Here is an 18,203-nt window from a genome sequence, read left to right as displayed (position 1 = left end):
TTCCCTCTCCACATCTAAGTAGTTCTAGAAGAAATCACTTAGAACAATTTTGTCTTCCTTTAGTCAAACACCACGCCTAAGTGATATATGAAAATAAGTATTTTAAATGCAAGACTATCCCAGTAGGATATATAATGATTCATATATAAATATCTCTGAAGTAGGGCTGATTGAATAAGGATTGTTAGATAAACTACTGGACATGCTGTTGATTTGAATTTCAGATAAATTGATATTTTAGAATACGGAAGTATGTCTCATGGAATATTTTTGGTGGCTGAATCTGGCAATTATAGATTGAATTTATATTGTAGATCAAGTGTAGAGTGAGTATATTGAAAATTTAGTTCAACCTGGAGATCATTAAGTTGAGATAAGCCAAGCACAGAAAGGCAAATATCACATGATATCACTTATATGTGGAATCTAAAAAGTTAAACTCATACAAAAATAAGTAGAATGATGGCTAACAAAGGCCAGCTGGGGCGAGGTAGGGTGGATAAGGAAAAGAAAATGTCAATCAAAGGGTTTAAAATTTTAACCAGATAGAATAAGAATTTGTGATTTTTTTGCACAGAATAGTGACTATGATAAAAATAATAAATTGCATATTTTAAAATTGCCTACACAGAAGATTTTTAAATATTTTCACCGTAAAAATATTATGGTCAAATATTATTAGTATATGAGGTGAGGCAATGGATTTGTTAATTAGCCTTATTTCATAATTCATAACTATAAAGATATCAAAACACCATCTTATACCATATATATATATAATATATATATATATATATTATATATATAATATATATATATATATATATATTATATATATATATATATTATTATTAATTAAAAACAATATGTAAAAATTGGGTTCAAAAATTTACATTAAAAATTACTATGGAAGTTTTCCTTAATTTGCTGGACATATTACTGTCCTGTCCCAATTGTTTAGTAATCTTCTCTCTTAAGCTTTTCTTTTTTAAAAATTAATTAATTATTATGTTTTTAAAGTTGTAGTTGGACAAGATTTCTTTATTTTTTTAATTTATTTTTATGTGGTGCTGAGGATCAAACTCAGGGCCTTGCATGTGCTGAGCAAGCACTCTACTGCTGAGCTACAACCACAGCCCAAGCTTTTCTTTCTTATCACAGTTTTCCAGAATCCAGCTAGGCTCTCTAAATGCATATCATGTCCATTTTCACCCAGACAAATGTTTTATTTGTCATTATCACAAGGGTGACTTTTTCATGTAGCTTTTTCTATTCTGTTTATTTTACTTCCCAAGATTGAGGCAAATAAAGAGTTTTGCCAGTTCAGATTTCCATCCACAATGCTGTTAAGGCACAGGTCAATTTCTATTATGATAAAGAATAATGTGATTAAAAGAGAATGCAGATTTTTTTTTTATTTCTGTGCATTAAGGACTGTATTCATCAAATTATCCTCTTTTAAAGATAATTAGAAGGGCCAAATATCATTGGACAATACATAATAAATTGAAAGTGTTTTGCACACTATCTATTCTTTTTCATTTTTGACTTAAATTTTTATACTTTTTTTGTATTTTACTGACAATTCATTTACTTTAAATGTATGTTTTCAGTTTGCCTCAGAATGCTAAAGTATATTTTTAAGAATCAAACCAAAATTTTATTGTAATCACTGATACATCTTTTCTCATTGGTCAGACTGAAGACAAAAGAAAAAATAGTGGGAAAATGACAGAAGTCTGGTGACATATGCTAATTGGATTGACAAATCTTAAGAGATTCGTCAATTTTCTCTGTCCATTAGAATACAGCAGAAGCAAACTTCCTAATGGCTAAAATATAGCATTGAGACCATATCCTTAAAGAAAGATTTCAAAACCTTTGGGATATTTTGATGTTTGATTATCAGCATATTATAATAGTTCTCAATAATACAAAAGAAGCTGAGGATAGTTATTTTTCTCTCATGACATTTTCCTGTTAAATTGAATTTTTTAAATTAAAATTAAAATTTGTGGTAAATTTCTAGTTTATCCTTAAAAACATATTTCTGACTGAATCAAAGTGCAATATTTTAGAATATTTACCTATTATAAAAGTCATTCTTTCTTGTGTGTGGTACATTTAGTAAAACATCTTTGATGTCAAATTTTGGGGAATTTTGTTCTTTGCATGTACATTTAAATTACTTTTTTCTCAGTTAAATAGCTTTAGCAGTTGACCTATACTTTGATTAAATAATGCTTTTTACCCTCACCTCATGGGTAAATTATGTGGTTGAGGCCATTCACTTGACAAACTCCCAGCCATCTGAAGGATGAAATCTGTGGCCAGGCAATAAACACTTGCCATGAAAATCATGGTGCTGCAGTTACCATCTATAATGTACTTCTGTGCATTTTGTCTTAACCTGCTCTCACGCCATGACACTATCACCAACTTTAAATGTTTTTTTAGTGCCTATTTGCTGGATTCTCCTTAATTTTCCACCCCATTCCATGAGTGCTTCTTATGCTCTGTATCCTGATTATTTATGATCCTCTTACTGATCAAGCATAAAAATCACACCATGCGCAAGTTCTAAAATGAATTCAACTGCAATAATAAGGATAATTTAAACTCCTTTCCTACTCCTTAGTAATAGGCAGTTGGATAAACTGATCCAAGTTTTAAACCGTTTGAATGTTCAAATTCTTTGGCTATCACCTGTTCCAGTTACTTTAATCATTAGCTTCTAATTTAATGAACTGAATCTCCTATGAAAGAAAAAAGCTGCCAAGTTAATAAGATTACAAATTATTTTCCAGTAGTATATTTTAATCCTGTAGTAAATTTTGTTTTAGTAACTAGTCTATAAGCCTAAGGATCAATGTTCCTGCTCCGTAGTCTTTCTTGGGTATAGTGCAACTGCACCCAGAAACTTCAAGTGTAAGTTTCTTGTTGCATTTCTATGACTAAAATGCTTATTTATTATTAATTTATATGGCCTTTATTGTTCTGGTTCTCTTCCAAGCTTTGGTAAGATTCCTTGAATAGCACTTCTCAGCATGCACCAGGATGCTTGTAACATGAGGATTCAGTTTACCTTGGAGATAATTTATACTTATAGCTCCCGTCCAAAATTACAGACGAAAATCTTAGTTGAGTAGCAAAATATTTGTGTCACTTTCTCAAATTCTGTAGTATCCCATGATACTACAAAACACATGCACAAACACACACACTTTTTTAAAAAATTTTTGCCAAAGTGCTGGGGATCAGACTCAAGGCCTTATGCATGATAAGCAACTACTTCACCACTGAAACACATCCCCAGTCCTCACATCATAAACATTGTACATTCTGGAAAATAATTCCCTAAAACTGCATTTTTCCTTTAGTCTTCAAACCAGTCCCTAATAAAATCTATTAGATGATCTGCCTGTTCTTTCCCTATCAGTTTTCTTTAAGAGCCACTTTTTTGCCTAGGGCTGCTAGAATTGGTCACCAAAACTTGAAGAGGGAAATATTTTTCCTTAAAATATTCCCATATGAGAGAAAGGAATGCTTAGCATTCTCTTTATTGTAGTCCTAAATTTTTAGTTTTTAAAGTTCTAGCTCTGAATTCCCATAAGCTTCAATCATTGAGAGACTGAGAAACTTACATATGCATTTCAGTGTCTGTGACTGGGTCCTGTCACCTGATGGTAGACTATTCCCTACACTATGCTTGCTACACTTCTCAGTGCACACTTCCCCACAGATTAGCATCAGCTGGGTGCTGAGCGCTCCATAAACTTGTTTATGAACATAAATTACTATGCTTTATACAATCTAGAGAATGTGGATAGTCTGATATTTATGTGATTTGGCTCTGCACCTGGATCCTCTGGTGAGGATTTTAAAAACACCATGGCTCAACCTCACCTCCTGTTTACTAAATCAGAATCCCCAGGGCAAATCCATAATACTCTTACATTCTTAGAAACAGCAGTGGTGATTTAGATGTGTTGTAGAGCCTCTGAAATATTGGTTTGTCTAGGAATTTGTGCCCCAACCCCAATTTTATAAGAAATGCAGGGAAATGAATTCAAGTTCTACTTCTTTCATGGGTACAGAATGGCTTAGGACATAAAGGGAAACTTGAGGAAAATTTGTGATCAGTAGACCTGTCCTAACTCTGCTGTGTTTTATTGTGTGATCCTGAGAAATATTCTTCATCTCCATTCATCTCACATTTTTCTCTGCAAAATATCTTCTGATACACCAGTGAACTATAAAAGGTGTCCTGAAAAAGCATACCACAGAACAAAGTCATATCTATACTTTTTGACGTGCAACTAGTCCATAATTGTATATTTCAGAGAGTCATAGAATTAGTAACAACCTCTATACCTGTTTCTATGTCTCTGCTTAATTATGTTCACCTACTTATCCACATTTATTTCCATATCAAGCACATTTGTGTCTTCTGTTTTCATTTCAAACTTTCTAAAGTATAGAGGGCAGAATTTTGTTCTTAGTCTTTTAAGCACAGCAGTTAGACCAAGGGAGATTTTCTTGTTCTGAGAGGTCAGAAAAGGCCAGCGACTTAAATCAGGGAAGCTGACCTGGAAGGCTGTAGCACTGATAAGATTTAGGTGGAGTTAGCCAGATTAAAGGCTAGATACCTGAAGGGAGAAGGATCAGGCCACGGTGTTCTGCTTTGTGTCTATCAGATGCAGAACATTTCAGTAGAAATGTAGCAATCTTACTGCAAGCCTTAAAAGATGACCTAAGATTCCCCAAGAGGCTGAGATCATGTCAAACAGAAGTTAGCAGTAGCTGCCAAATCTCTGGAATGCAGGCTTGAGTCTAGACTGTGGGCTTTTCACTCCATGAGAGAAATTTTAAAATAGTTAAAGAAAAGTGAGTAAAATCTGACTCCCTGTATTCTCCCTCCCTTTCTCTCTCTCCTCCCTCCTTATTGGCATACTACTGTGTTCTAGCCACTGTCCTAACTCAGCCTTGAGGATGTAAGTTTAAAAGTAAACATAATACTCACCCACAGGAACAGGAACCAGTACATCATGATAAAAACTACAATAAAACAATGCAATGTTAGCTGTCATATATAAATTAGCATTCATATATATAAATTTATATATGTATATATGTAGAAATTAGCATTCATATATACATATGGCTCTGCACCTGGATTCTCTGGTGAAGATTTTAAAAACACAGTGGTTCAAACTCACCTCCTGTTTACTAATTCAGAATATCCAGGGTGAATCCATAATACTCTTAGATTCTTAGAAACAGCAGTGGTGATTTGGCATTCATATATACATATAAATTTAGCATAAAATGAATGTATCAATAATGAAATTAAATGGTCAGTAAATAAATTATTTTTAACAAAAAAAATACTGGATCACAGTTTATTGTAACTCAGTTCCACAAGCTTGAGTAAAGTACCCTGGCTTTGAAATTCAAAGTGTTTTAGCCCAACTCAGCGAAACTTATTTTTCTTCAGAGTTAAAATTATCACCATGATAATGATCATCATCATAATTCAGCATGAGATTTATTTTATTAGTGGCTGTTTTATTGTTGTTGCTATTGTTGTTTTAATATTTTTATTAGTTGTTGATGGATATTTATTTTATTTATTTACTTATTTACATGTGGTGCTGAAAATCAAACCCAGTGCCTCACACATGCTAGGCAAGTGCTCCACCACTGAGCCACAACCCCAGTCCTCCTGCCCCCATCCTCTTATTTTTGTTTACTATTTGTTTTGTTTTCTAGGGATTGATTCTAGGAGCACTCTGCCACCAAGCTACATTCTCAGTTCTTTTTATTTTTTATTTTGAAACAGATTCTTGCTAAGTTTCTTATGTCCTCGCTACCTTGCAGAGGCTACTTTTAAAAGTTATATCCTCCTGCCTTAGCCTTCTGAGTTGCTGGGAATATAGGTGTGTGCCACCACACCCGGCTGACTAGTTGCTTTTTATGTGGCAAGCAGTATGTTACAGATTTAATACGCAGTAAAAGAATGAATCATTTGTATTTAATTTCATAGCAATCTACAAATTAGCTACCATTCTAACATATTCTTTATTAAATTGAACTGATAAGGCACAGAAAGTTAAGTATCTTTTTTGAGATAATACAGCCAGTGAGAGCAAACCTATCTATCTCGAACCCAACTTTCTCTTCCAAACTCATCCTTTTGATATTAAAGTATATGCTAACAGTGTAACACTATTATGAACACAATACCACTGACTATTATTCCCAACCAATTCTCTTCATTAATTTAAAGAAAGAGGTTATTCATGTCCTAGCTCTAATAAATGTAAATTAAATATATATCTCATCTATATCCACAGTCTATCAAATAAGCAAGACAACTTCATAGTATGAAGCAACTGATTTCATTTCCAGAACTATTTTTATGAAACATAGAATTTTTCTTTTACTTAGATGTACATGGATGACTATGGAACACCTGTATTCTCTTTTCTGTGTATGTGTATACATGCATACATATATTCCTGCACATAAACTTATTTCTACACATAGATGTCCTATTTTAGCCTAAATTTACTAGATTTTTCACTTTGGATAAAGCCTTTTACAGACAAAGGGGGGAGGTTGAATGAAATGGGAAGCTAGTAATTGAGTTCTTCAGTGATGAAGATAAAGGATCTACACTCTTTGAAAGGTATGGTTGTCAGTTTATAATATATTGTTGAAGAAACATGTCATCCTGAAGGAAGATGTGTATTTTATTCCTTTCTGATTTTCCTAAAAATAATATGTGAACACAATGCCCACAGAACATTAGTTTGGGGCAACAATTTATAAAGACTGAAAAATAGCATACATCTAAATGGCAGAAAGAACGTTTAGTAGGAAAAAAAAAAACAAAAACAAAAAACCGCTACTGTGGACTGTAATCCCCCACTGATTTCTCAGAAATAAGTTTTCCAGAGAGGAGTCACAATTATAGTTATTCAAATAATACAAAAGTACAATGTTTATTTTGAAATGAACTTAAGCTTAATTGGTTCCATAATTCTTTGAAAATGAACAAATTCACTTATTTATGCTCTTTGAATAATATTAGCGATAAAAATGGTGTTCAGTTTCTTCTAAATCATTTTTTAAACTAGACAATTTCTAGGAACTGTCCATTTTTATTAGAGAGACTGAAAATGGAAAATTCCTCTCACTGATCTGTTATGTTCTCACACAATATTTATGAAATTCAATACTGCTCCATGGATATCTTAAGCCTCAAAATTCAACCATCTGTAAACCTCTCTTTTCTGTAATGAATCTTGAAATAAGAAAGAAAGAAAAATATGTCTGAGCTTCCAAAATAGATTTCAAAAGTTTAAAGCATTAATGTTCATTTATTTGTTTATTCAATTGGATCAACACATCTTTTCTTAGGTTCTGTTTACTTCTACATTGTATGTAATCCCCCGAATTTTGATTATTCATTTCAGAGCAAACATAGATTCCAAAGAACAGATTTGAGGGAAAGAAATGGGGATGCTTCAGACAGGCATAATAAACATAATTAAAATTGACAATTGACAGGAATGTATTGAAAAAAATGTGTAGACCATGAGATGAAAGAACTAAAATTCTGTGTTAGTCATGGTCTGTACAGGAAAAACAATTCCATACTCTATTATAGAAAGAGTAGAATCATAGGAATAAATGCAACAATAAATTTTCTCAGTATATTCTTAAACTTAGGATCTATATAATAAAAATTGAACTCTGAGCATTAAATTATAGGCAAATCTGAAGACTGTATAAACAAATTACGGTATTTAGAATGGCCAGGACCAAAGAACCTTGTTTTGTGTGACCCAGTCACTGCAGTGCCTCTTTTAACTATGAGATTGGTTTTCAGCTTACACATCAAGATTTAGATTAAAGTTTTGGCTATGTATTCACTGCTAGAGATGTTTCAACTACTCAATTTAATCAACAGTCTTAACTGAACATTTGGGATATAATTAAAATCAATCAATTATTGATTATTTTTAATACTCCTAAAATGATTTCAAACATTATAGCCAGTCTCTAAAAGAAGCTATAATTTCATGCACTGATTTTCAGATTAGCAAATGTCAATATACAGGGAGGATGACAGTTCACTAAGTTATTACAACAGTGAATGGAAAGCAATATATTGTTTAGTCACCATATGAATGTAATGCAATGTTTAGAATTTATACCCTTTGTCTTAAAAACAATACTGAAACAGATGGCAAATAAAAAAAAGAAAGAATAGCATTATAAAAGGAAGATGATATGAAATATGAAGCTAAAGGAGAGGCTAAATCTCTTGATCTTTCAGATAATTCTCTCTTTTTTTTCTATTTTAGGAGTTTTGTAATATCATGATCAGTTATCAGTACACACAAATAGAAACCCTTATGTCCCAGCCTTAATAGTATGGAATTTTAAAGCTAGGAAATGCCATCTAAATACATTGTCCAGTGAATCTCAGAAGTACACACCAAAATCACAAGGCATAAATTTTCCAGGTGTTTGGGCCCATATGCATGCTCTAATGTTGCAATTTTTCTTTAGTGTGGATTTATTTATAACTTTGGTGTTTCATTTCCTTCCTTCCTTTATCTCTCTCTCTCTCTCTGGATGCTGGCGATTCAACCCAGGCCTTACACATCTTTGTATAGCCTAAGCATGCACCCTAACTACTGGATTTCATGCCCAGCCTTCTTTAAGTATGTGTATTTTCAAAGACAATGCCCTACTTAAAAACAATTTATTCCAATTCTTAAGTTTTATTGAAGAAACTGATACAGTTGGTACTGCCCATACTTAAATGCCTGTAATTGGCAATAGCTTGTATATGTGTGTGAATACACATATATAATGATATGAAAGTAAAATGCAAAGCTATATAGTCCTTAAATCAATAAAATAAAACTATATGTAGTGAACTTGAATAAATATTACTATATATATATATATATATATATATATATATATATATATATATATTGTAATATATATAATGGCTCAAATAAGTTAAGTGAATTGCAGTAAAACAGAGCAAATTCATGTCAAAGTCAGACAATTTCCAAATTCTCTCTGTACCCTTTTAAGTTACTCTTAAAAGAAGTTTAACACAAACATGTTAAACAATGAGTATAGAAAAACTAATTCTATCAGGTTTGACATTTTAGGCAAAATTCCATAAAACCCATGACTTAAATGCAATATTATGACATAACACAGTCAATACAAAGGTTATATTTATGATCTAAGATATTTAAGGCTGGAAAATTTTGCCACATTCCTATGTAACAGGTAAATTGTGAATAATCTAATTTACCATTGTCTTTGTTGTTGTTGTAGAAATTATTTCTTTTCTTTTCTCCATCAGGACATTGTTGAAACAATTCTTTGAGTTTTAAGAATTCAGGCATTACCAAGCTCTGACACTGAGTAGGAACCTCTGTGTTAATTTCCATCAAATCAGATTAAGCAAATCTTTACGGAGAGGGAGGGCATGAAAGAAACGAAGGTTGAAGAATGTGACAGTGAGCAGTGGATTGTGCGCTGATGGGAGATTTGTAATCCTAAAGACAGTGCAGAATCTGGAGGTTTCAGATAGTGCAATTGGACATATTGTAGAAGCATTAGGACCTGCCTCCTAACTAGCTAAGCATTATGTGCTTGCGGGGAGAGAAGTAGAAAAGGTCCAGGGCATCAAATATGGCATGCAAGGATTAGAATCATTTAGCAGATTAACCTATCCTTAAAAGGGACAAGAGGTGGCACAATAGGCATTTTAATAGCAGCCACTTGATCCAACCCCCGCATTTATAATCTCAACAGGAGAAAACAGCTAACTCTCAAAGGACTAACATGAATTTTCCAACCATGTAGTTGGCAAAGGTAAAAAAAAAAAATAGTTATTTATTTATTACTAGAACACTCAGTTTGTTTTGGCTACACAGGAGAAAATGTAAATCTGTAGTGTATCATATGTCTGAGTGTTCATATAGTTGTATATGAATAAAAACTCTGTTCTTTCCACATATTAGTTCTATTGCACTATTTTTGTTTCTCCTGCTGTTATTAAAATTAATCATTCATTATTCATGTAGGATACAGAGGAAACTGAAAATAAAATGAGAGGAAAATACTAGACTAATTTGATCATACATATTTAAACAACCACAAAGAAATAGTTACTTTCAAATATGCCTATGACAGTTACAGGAGGGGCTAAGTCTCAGGATACCTGTTTTTAACATTTGTATCTTATTTTTGATAAACATTCAACATTCTTTTCTCAGTCTCATTGTTTATTTAGGTTCATTGAGCCATAAAAAAAAGGAAAAGAAGAAAACTGGCCCATTGTTACGGAGAACCTCTCACTGTGCTTTGAAAGTCTCCTGATTTTCTGCTTTATATTCTAAATTCAACATCATGGTGCTCCCATATAATCAGAAGATAATGTGGCATGTGTGAAAAGGTTAATTTAAAGCTACACATACACCAAGCTTAAAGAAGCAGCAAGCTTCCTGTGATTGGGAGTGCCTGGGCTGGTCTAGGGTCCTGCCCTGCAACAGACAGGCTGCTGACTCTTGCCAAATGTGAATGAATGCCTTGTAGATGAAATAAAGTCATCTTTCTGTGTTTAAGGATTATTACAAATTCTTTAGAAAAATCCTACTCTATATCTTTCTAATTTTATCTTCCATCACAAAACATTCAGCATTTCATAGTTTATTTTTTCACCAATGAGTTAGTGAAAACAAGAAAATGTAAATTCAAGTTGAACCTTACTCTATTTCATATATTTATAATGTCTAGTTCAAGCTTTATTTCAAAAGTATGAGTTTTATTTTAGCCCATTCTCTTTGACAGAATGTCTTGGGGATAATTTTTTTTGGTTTCAGTGTATTATTATAGAATATGTTGTTTTTCTAATTGTGTACCATTTGTCATAATACCAAAATTCAATATTTACCCAAATATCTGAGTAACAAAGTTAACTGAGCAAACTTGGGTACTCCAACCTTGAATATTCTGAAGAAAGGACTGGCACATAAGAGCCATTGAATATCATGACTGATAATGATATCTTTGAAACTTGATACCTTCAATTATGCAAACTAGATCATGCTAATCATGTAATTAATGCTGGAAGTCTTTCTTTCCTCTATATATGTATTTATTTTTTGCATGTCTGGGGCTGTAGGTCAATGCTATATCACCTTGATCACTACAGGAGTGGGAAACCAGTCAGAGAAACTCAATGATGTAGGACCTCCATGCTTTTGTGAGTGACCCACAATAGAAACTCTGAACACCAAGCCATACATAAGCTTCCCCGGTTGGCAACACTCCATACACGTTGTTCCGAGTTGTTTCTGATGTTTAAACACTGTCCACGTATCTTTAAGAGTTGAACATGTGGGATGTACATCCCAGGTTTTTCCTAGACTTGATCTTGTGTGTCATTTCCCTTTTCTCTTTTTAACCTATAAATTTGCATTGTAATAAACACTATCAAAGAGTAAAACAACTGTTCTTAGTCTTTCTTGGGAATTATCAAATGTGAGGGTAGTCTTGGGGCCCCAGATGCAATATCAACAAGCTACAAAATACTTTGAACATCACTTAACTTTTTAAAAACAAACTGTTGTGTTCACAACACTGATCTTGGAAAAGATATCACAAAGCCAATGACAATTCTTTCCTTGAAATTGATATATAATGTGTGTATATACATATGCATTAAATACTTGCAATAGTCCCCTTGTGTATAAACATAGGTTTTAATTAATTAGTCACATAGATAATCTAGGTGAAATTTATTAAGAAACTTGATTTTTTTTAACTTTGCTGCTTTCTCTGTTATTCTTGTTTTAACAATTTCTAGAAAGAGTAATCAAGAATTTGAGCTGATGCTAAAGTTAGTCTGAATAAGTTCTTATAGGAAATTTGGAAAGTAGATAATGGAAAAAAAATAGTATATTTGCATGTTCTATGGTTTGGTATGATTCATCCTCTAAAGTCAGCCCCTGACTTGTCAAATGACCAAGTTTAGTGTCATACACAAAAGTTGTGGTCAGGCCTAGAAGTGGAATGCTATGTTTTGGGGTATGAAGTTCTTTCTACTAAAAAACAACAACAACAACAAAAAACTATTATTTTTGAAGTTGCCGCTGAAGCCATAGGATTAAAAAAAATCAACCATACATGAATGTTCCACATTGGATAATTTACCCACAACTAAAAGAAAATTAGTCTTTCTAAACAAGAGGCCATAATGATTTCTTATAATTAGTTCCACATATTGAGATGGCACCTAGGAAGTTCACTTAGGGATTCAACAATGGATCATAGGTCTGGGTTTCTCAATTGTGAGTCTTTGCTGCCTTCAGAGTCATCTATCTGAGGCCTGAAAACAGCAACTAGATGTATACAATCCAGAAGCTACAAGTTCTAGAAAAGGACACACCTACCTCTTACATCCTATGTGCAGGTGAGGTAACCTTTTCTTTGAAAGAACTTCTCTTGTCTCAGAGACCAGTGTAGTATCTCCTGATCATTCTTAATGTATTCCCTGAGTCTGGGATTAGATTAACCTGATTTAGATAACACGTTTGTTATGAATCAAGATGAAGCTCCAGGAAATTACACATTCCTGTATAGTGGCTCAATAACCTATGGATCATCCCTGGTGCTGGTAATGTATATTCAAACATTAATTACAATTATTCTTTTATGTATCTGCCTTCCTTGTGGGAAACAAAAAAAAATTGCTGCAAATTATCCTTCCGTTGTAAAAACAAACAGTGTCAGACCCTTGATGATAGTCAAAATATTTTGATGAAAACATTTGTTTTTGAAAGACTTGCTTTCTAACTTCAACTACTGTAGTCTTTTTGTAGAAATTGGTTCTGTTGCTAAAGAATAAAGTATAAGCCTATACCAGTGTTGTAGCATTAGCTTTTGTTGTATGTCATTTATTTTCTGAGGCCTGTGAATAAGTGAGTCCACCTTGAGTAGATGTGTTTTATGTCAGGCTTTCTGAGAAATGAGGAGCCTGAGGGGATCCCATTGATTTGCCAACTGTGTCACAGTTCATTTAAGGCAGAATGGCACATGCTTGTGACAAAGGCTATGACAAATGGATATGTACAGAAGGGACAGCACTAGTACAGATGAATGAAGGAAATGATGGAGTATTCAATACACGATGGAAATCACAGCAAAAGTTAAGATAGTGAATGACAGTGAATGTATGTATGTGAATTTAGTACCTCAAGTTAGGCAAAAAAAAAAAAAATGACTGTGAGACTTATAGCACTTTTAGAAGAATTTCTGAAAATTTATACAAATGCAGTAATCATTGATAGCTATGAATCTATTTTTCATATAGTATGTATACGAACTGGCATAGAGTAAATATTTTAAAACAGTGAAGTTAAAAATAATATTGTTTGATTTTCTGTTTCCTAACCTTAAAAAAATATGTGTAGGTGTATTCAAATGTGGACATACCATAGAGCAAAAGTTTACTTTTGTAGGGGTTAAATTTGTAGGGGTTAAATTATGCTATTCTTCATTAAGATATATTAATAAGACCAATGGATACTAACAAGATGCAGATCTTTGCGGGTGGAATTTTGCTCACAGACATTCAGGATGCAGTCATCAGTGTCCCACTCACAGCTTTGTCCAGCATAACTTGAGTTGCATAAGCAGGAAAAGCCACCAAGCGCTGAAACAAAGAAGAGAAAACTATTTTATATTCTTTTAATCATAGTACAGATACAGTAATGTAAATTACTCTTAAAATGTTGTAATCGGCTATGCATTTCACCTTTAAACCAATAAAGTGTGAATTCCTATTTTTAATACTCTATTACACATTTCTATATTTAATATTCTATCACACTGATCTACAGTATCTCCTACACTGCTACCTTGTTCAGTTCTATTGACTTAAAAAACTTTAATTATTTGAAATAAGAAAGATTACAATGGACATTTGATAACAGTTTGATATATATATGATATCCATTTTTCTCACACTCTCAGTCTTTTTGGCAGCACACAAAACATAATTAGTAGCTAATGTCTGCATCAATGAACTTTCCTAGTTTGTTTTAGGTTTAATATACAAGTTAACTTGTTGTTAAAGTTCTGTGGGTAGAAAATGAATTGCAAAGTAAGTTTCAAATAGTGGTCTGAAAGCTAATATTTATCTACTTAACCCTTAGTTTAAAAAAAGAGCTTTCACATGTAAGTATACTATTTTTAAATAATTAAATTATCATTAACGATGAAAAAAAAAAACAGTATCTGAAACGTTTCAGGGAAATGGTGACAGCATGAATTGTCATTGGAGCAAGAATGGACTTAATAGTTACTTGTAGACAGTCCCTGGGTCCTTCATTATCTCCAGGATTCACCATGTATCTACATTCCCACTCTGCCTCTGCATATGTACCTGCTATTACTCTCATTGAATGCTTAGGTCCTAGGTGGCAACAGAATTTTCAATGCAATGTGCAGAATTTAAGCAGCATCTTGATTTCTTTCTTTCTTCTTCTTCTTCTTCTTCTTTTATTTAATAGGAAAATTTTGTACATTCTTTATCTGGTTTCCTCTAATGTTAACATCTTTGATAAACATAGCAGAGTTATCCAAAGGGAGAAATCAATACTGGTACAATATTATTAGCTAATCTTTAACGCTTCTTGAATTTCCCCAGTTTTTCCATTAGTGTCCTTTTTCTGTTTCGGGATCCAAACCAGGATCCCACATAGGGATTTGTTATGTTTCTGGTCTCTGCTAGTGTGAACCAGCATCTTGGTCTTTATATTTTTGAAAATATGTAAATCTGAGTTTGTACAAATTCTCTGAACATAATTTTGTTTCCTTCTTAATGTCCTTAAAAACAGCATACTACAGGGACACAGCCACATCAATGTTTATAGCAGCACAATTCACAATTGCTAAACTGTGGAACCAACCTAGATGCCATTCAATAGATGAATCGATAAAAAAATTGTGGCATATATACACAATGGAATATTCCTCAGCAATAAAAGAGAATAAAATCATGGCATTTGCAAGTAAATGATGGAGTTAGAGAAGATAATGCTAAGTGAAGTTAGCTAATCCCCCCAAAAAACAAATGCTCAATGTCTAATAACCCTTTGATATAAGGAAGCTGATTAATAATGGGATAGGGAGAGGGAGCATGGGAGGAATAGATGAACTCTAGATAGGGCAGAGAGGTTTGAGGCAAAGGGAGGGGGCATGGGGTTAGAAATAATGGTGGAATGTGATAGACATTATTAGCATCTTGATTTCTGTAGCTGTGCCTCAGTAAGCATGTACAACTATGGCTTCTAAGAAGAACAAGGCAGCCCAGCCAATAACAAGAGAAAAGGGAGACACACAGAATTAGTAGCCTTTAGACAAAATTTACTTCTGTTTTACTTATAGTTTCATGGAGCATTTAATTTTAATGCAAATGATTCAAAAAATAAGTGTAGTTTTAAATAAATCATTGTGATAAAAATGCCAATTAATGCTTCTTTGTATGTTATAGATGAAATTATGTATAATAATAAATTAAATTAAAACTGTGTGCCATATAATATGTCAGTAAGACATTGTGAAATACCATCAATCATAATGATAATTAAAATATGTTTATAATTAGAATTCAGGTTTGGACACTAATGCATATTAGTAAATAACAAACAAAAAGACTCAAATTAACTTTTATCATAGTTGTTTATAACTAAATAGATGAGTGATAAATTATTTTTAAAGGAAAGTAACAAAAAAGAGGTAACTTTGAATTATCAAAGAATCTGAAAGACAGAAATTGTTAAAAATAAATTGTTTTTATTTTACATAAAAATGTTGATCATTTTTGGCTAAAAAGATAACAAATGAACAATGTACCAGAAGAAAACCTGGGTTATTAAATTAGATCCACAGGAAAAAATGGACGTCACAAAAAATAATTGTTTAAGTACTTAAAGTAAAGAAATAAAAGGGTATTTTTTCCCTACACAATTTATGAATTACATGACTTTATGACAATTAATAACAATTTTATTGAGATATTTTAAGCATATTATCTCACTCTATTTGTTCTTGATTTATACTAGAAAATTTAGTCATGGATTTATATTAGTTTTGTTTATAAATATTATGTAAATGACCTTCTATTGAAATGAGTTTTTACATTATTTTCACTATTTACACATTGACCAAAGGATTATGTAAAAACATATTCAAAGGAGGTAAGATAAGGCAAAAGAAGGTGGACTCTTAGTTCACCTGTTTTCCTTATCATACCCCTTAGTTACATCCCCCTGCAATGTCATTTTATGTAGTTTTTCCTGAGTCTCAACAAAAAATGAAATAGGTCATCCCACATAAAAATCAGTGTTTAAATATTCTGTCTCTTGTTTTTCCTCTTTTTTCTCTATATGCTTACATATTTTTCTTTTCTTCCTTATTCTTTCCCTCTATGAATTTATATTATTTCATCAGGAAGAAGTGTGTGATTGTGTGTGTGTGCGCACGCACACGTGTGTATGTGTGTGTGTGCATGAGAGAGAGAGAGAGATGAGCTATGAGCTAAAATAATAATTTTAAATATCATTTAAAAATAACACTTTCCCATGACTATAAATAACTACCTTTAATAATCTACAGTTTAAAATAAATTGCAAAAATAGTTAATTCTGATAACCAGAACATAATAGCTGCATCCTTCATTTTCTTTTTTTTATGTTTTTTTCTATGTGGAAATCACCGCATATTACTATCATTGAAGAATATAGTATTTTCCTAAATTAGATATTATGTAAGAGACAAAGAAGTTCTAAGGCTTGGTGATAGCTTTACCATGATCAGCATTCTGTCTGGGCAGAGCAACCAAAGACATAACTTCGTATCACAACAGAGCTCAGGGGAAGGGGTAGAATCTGCCGACCTTTGTGAATATTCAGTACTATCAGAAAGACAGAAACATTCTGTCTGAGAACATAGATCTGAGAAGTGATTGTCTCTGCATTGTTAGGTCAAACTTTTTTTTTTTTTTTTGTTATTGCCTTTTTTTTTTAAAATTTTTTATTGTGGGTTGTTCAAAACATTACAAATTTCTTGACATATCATATTCCACACTTTGATTCAAGTGGGTTATGAACTCCCACCTTCACCCCATACCCAGATTGCAGAATCACATCAGTTACACATCCATTGATTTACATATTGCCATACTAGTGTCTGTTGTGCTCCGCTGCCTTTCCCGTCCTCCACCCTCCCCCCTCCCCACCTCTCCCCTCCCCTCCCCTCCTCTCTCTCTACCTCCTCCACTGTATAACCCTGAGGGTCTCCTTCCATTACCATGCAATTTCCCTTCTCTCTCCCTTTCCCTCCCACCTCTCATCCCTGTTAAATGTTAATCTTCTTCTCCTTCTCTTCATCCCTACTCTGTTCTTAGTTACTCTCCTTATATCAAAGAAGACATTTGGCATTTGTTTTTTAGGGATTGGCTAGCTTCACTTAGCATAATCTGCTCTAATGCCATCCATTTCCCTGTAAATTCTATGATTTTGTCATTTTTTAATGCAGAGTAATACTCCATTGTGTATAAATGCCACATTTTTTTTATCCATTCATCTATTGAAGGGCATCTAGGTTGGTTCCACAGTCTTGCTATTGTGAACTGTGCTGCTATAAACATCGATGTAGCAGTGTCCCTGTAGCATGCCCTTTTTAGGTCTTTAGAGAATAGACCAAGAAGGGGAATAGCTGGGTCAAATGGTGGCTCCATTCCCAACTTTCCAAGAAATCTCCATACTGCTTTCCAAATTGGCTGCACCGATCTGCAGTCCCACCAGCAATGTACAAGTGTACTCTTTTCCCCACATCCTCGCCAGCACTTGTTGTTGTTTGACTTCTTAATGAACAAGAATGTAAATAAATTAGTCAGAAGAGCAGTACCTAGTACTGCTGACATTGACTTTGATGTTCAAGAGAGGCTATGTTCATATATATGGACCTTCCTATTGTTATGTCATGTTTTAAATTAGATTGCTCTGCAAATATTACAACAGTGGCTGAGTGAACTCACTGTCACAGCAGTATCTGTACAGGTAAGTGCTGGAACTGCATTCATTGACACT

General features: G+C 33.1%; 1 protein-coding gene across 1 annotated transcript in view; it reads right to left on the bottom strand.

Moving 5' to 3' along the window:
- The window catches only part of Eys (eyes shut homolog), a 1,581,889-nt gene that overhangs the window by 1,157,249 nt on the left and 406,437 nt on the right, over nt 1-18,203 (bottom strand). Inside the window, 1 exon segment of the mRNA XM_071613805.1 lies at nt 13,641-13,762. Coding sequence (XP_071469906.1) covers nt 13,641-13,762 — 122 coding nt within the window.

Source organism: Marmota flaviventris, chromosome 6, assembly GCF_047511675.1.
Source record: "Marmota flaviventris isolate mMarFla1 chromosome 6, mMarFla1.hap1, whole genome shotgun sequence".
Lineage (NCBI taxonomy): Eukaryota > Metazoa > Chordata > Mammalia > Rodentia > Sciuridae > Marmota > Marmota flaviventris.
Note: the sequence above shows the minus strand (reverse complement) of the source record. Positions and strands in the feature narration are given on the sequence as shown.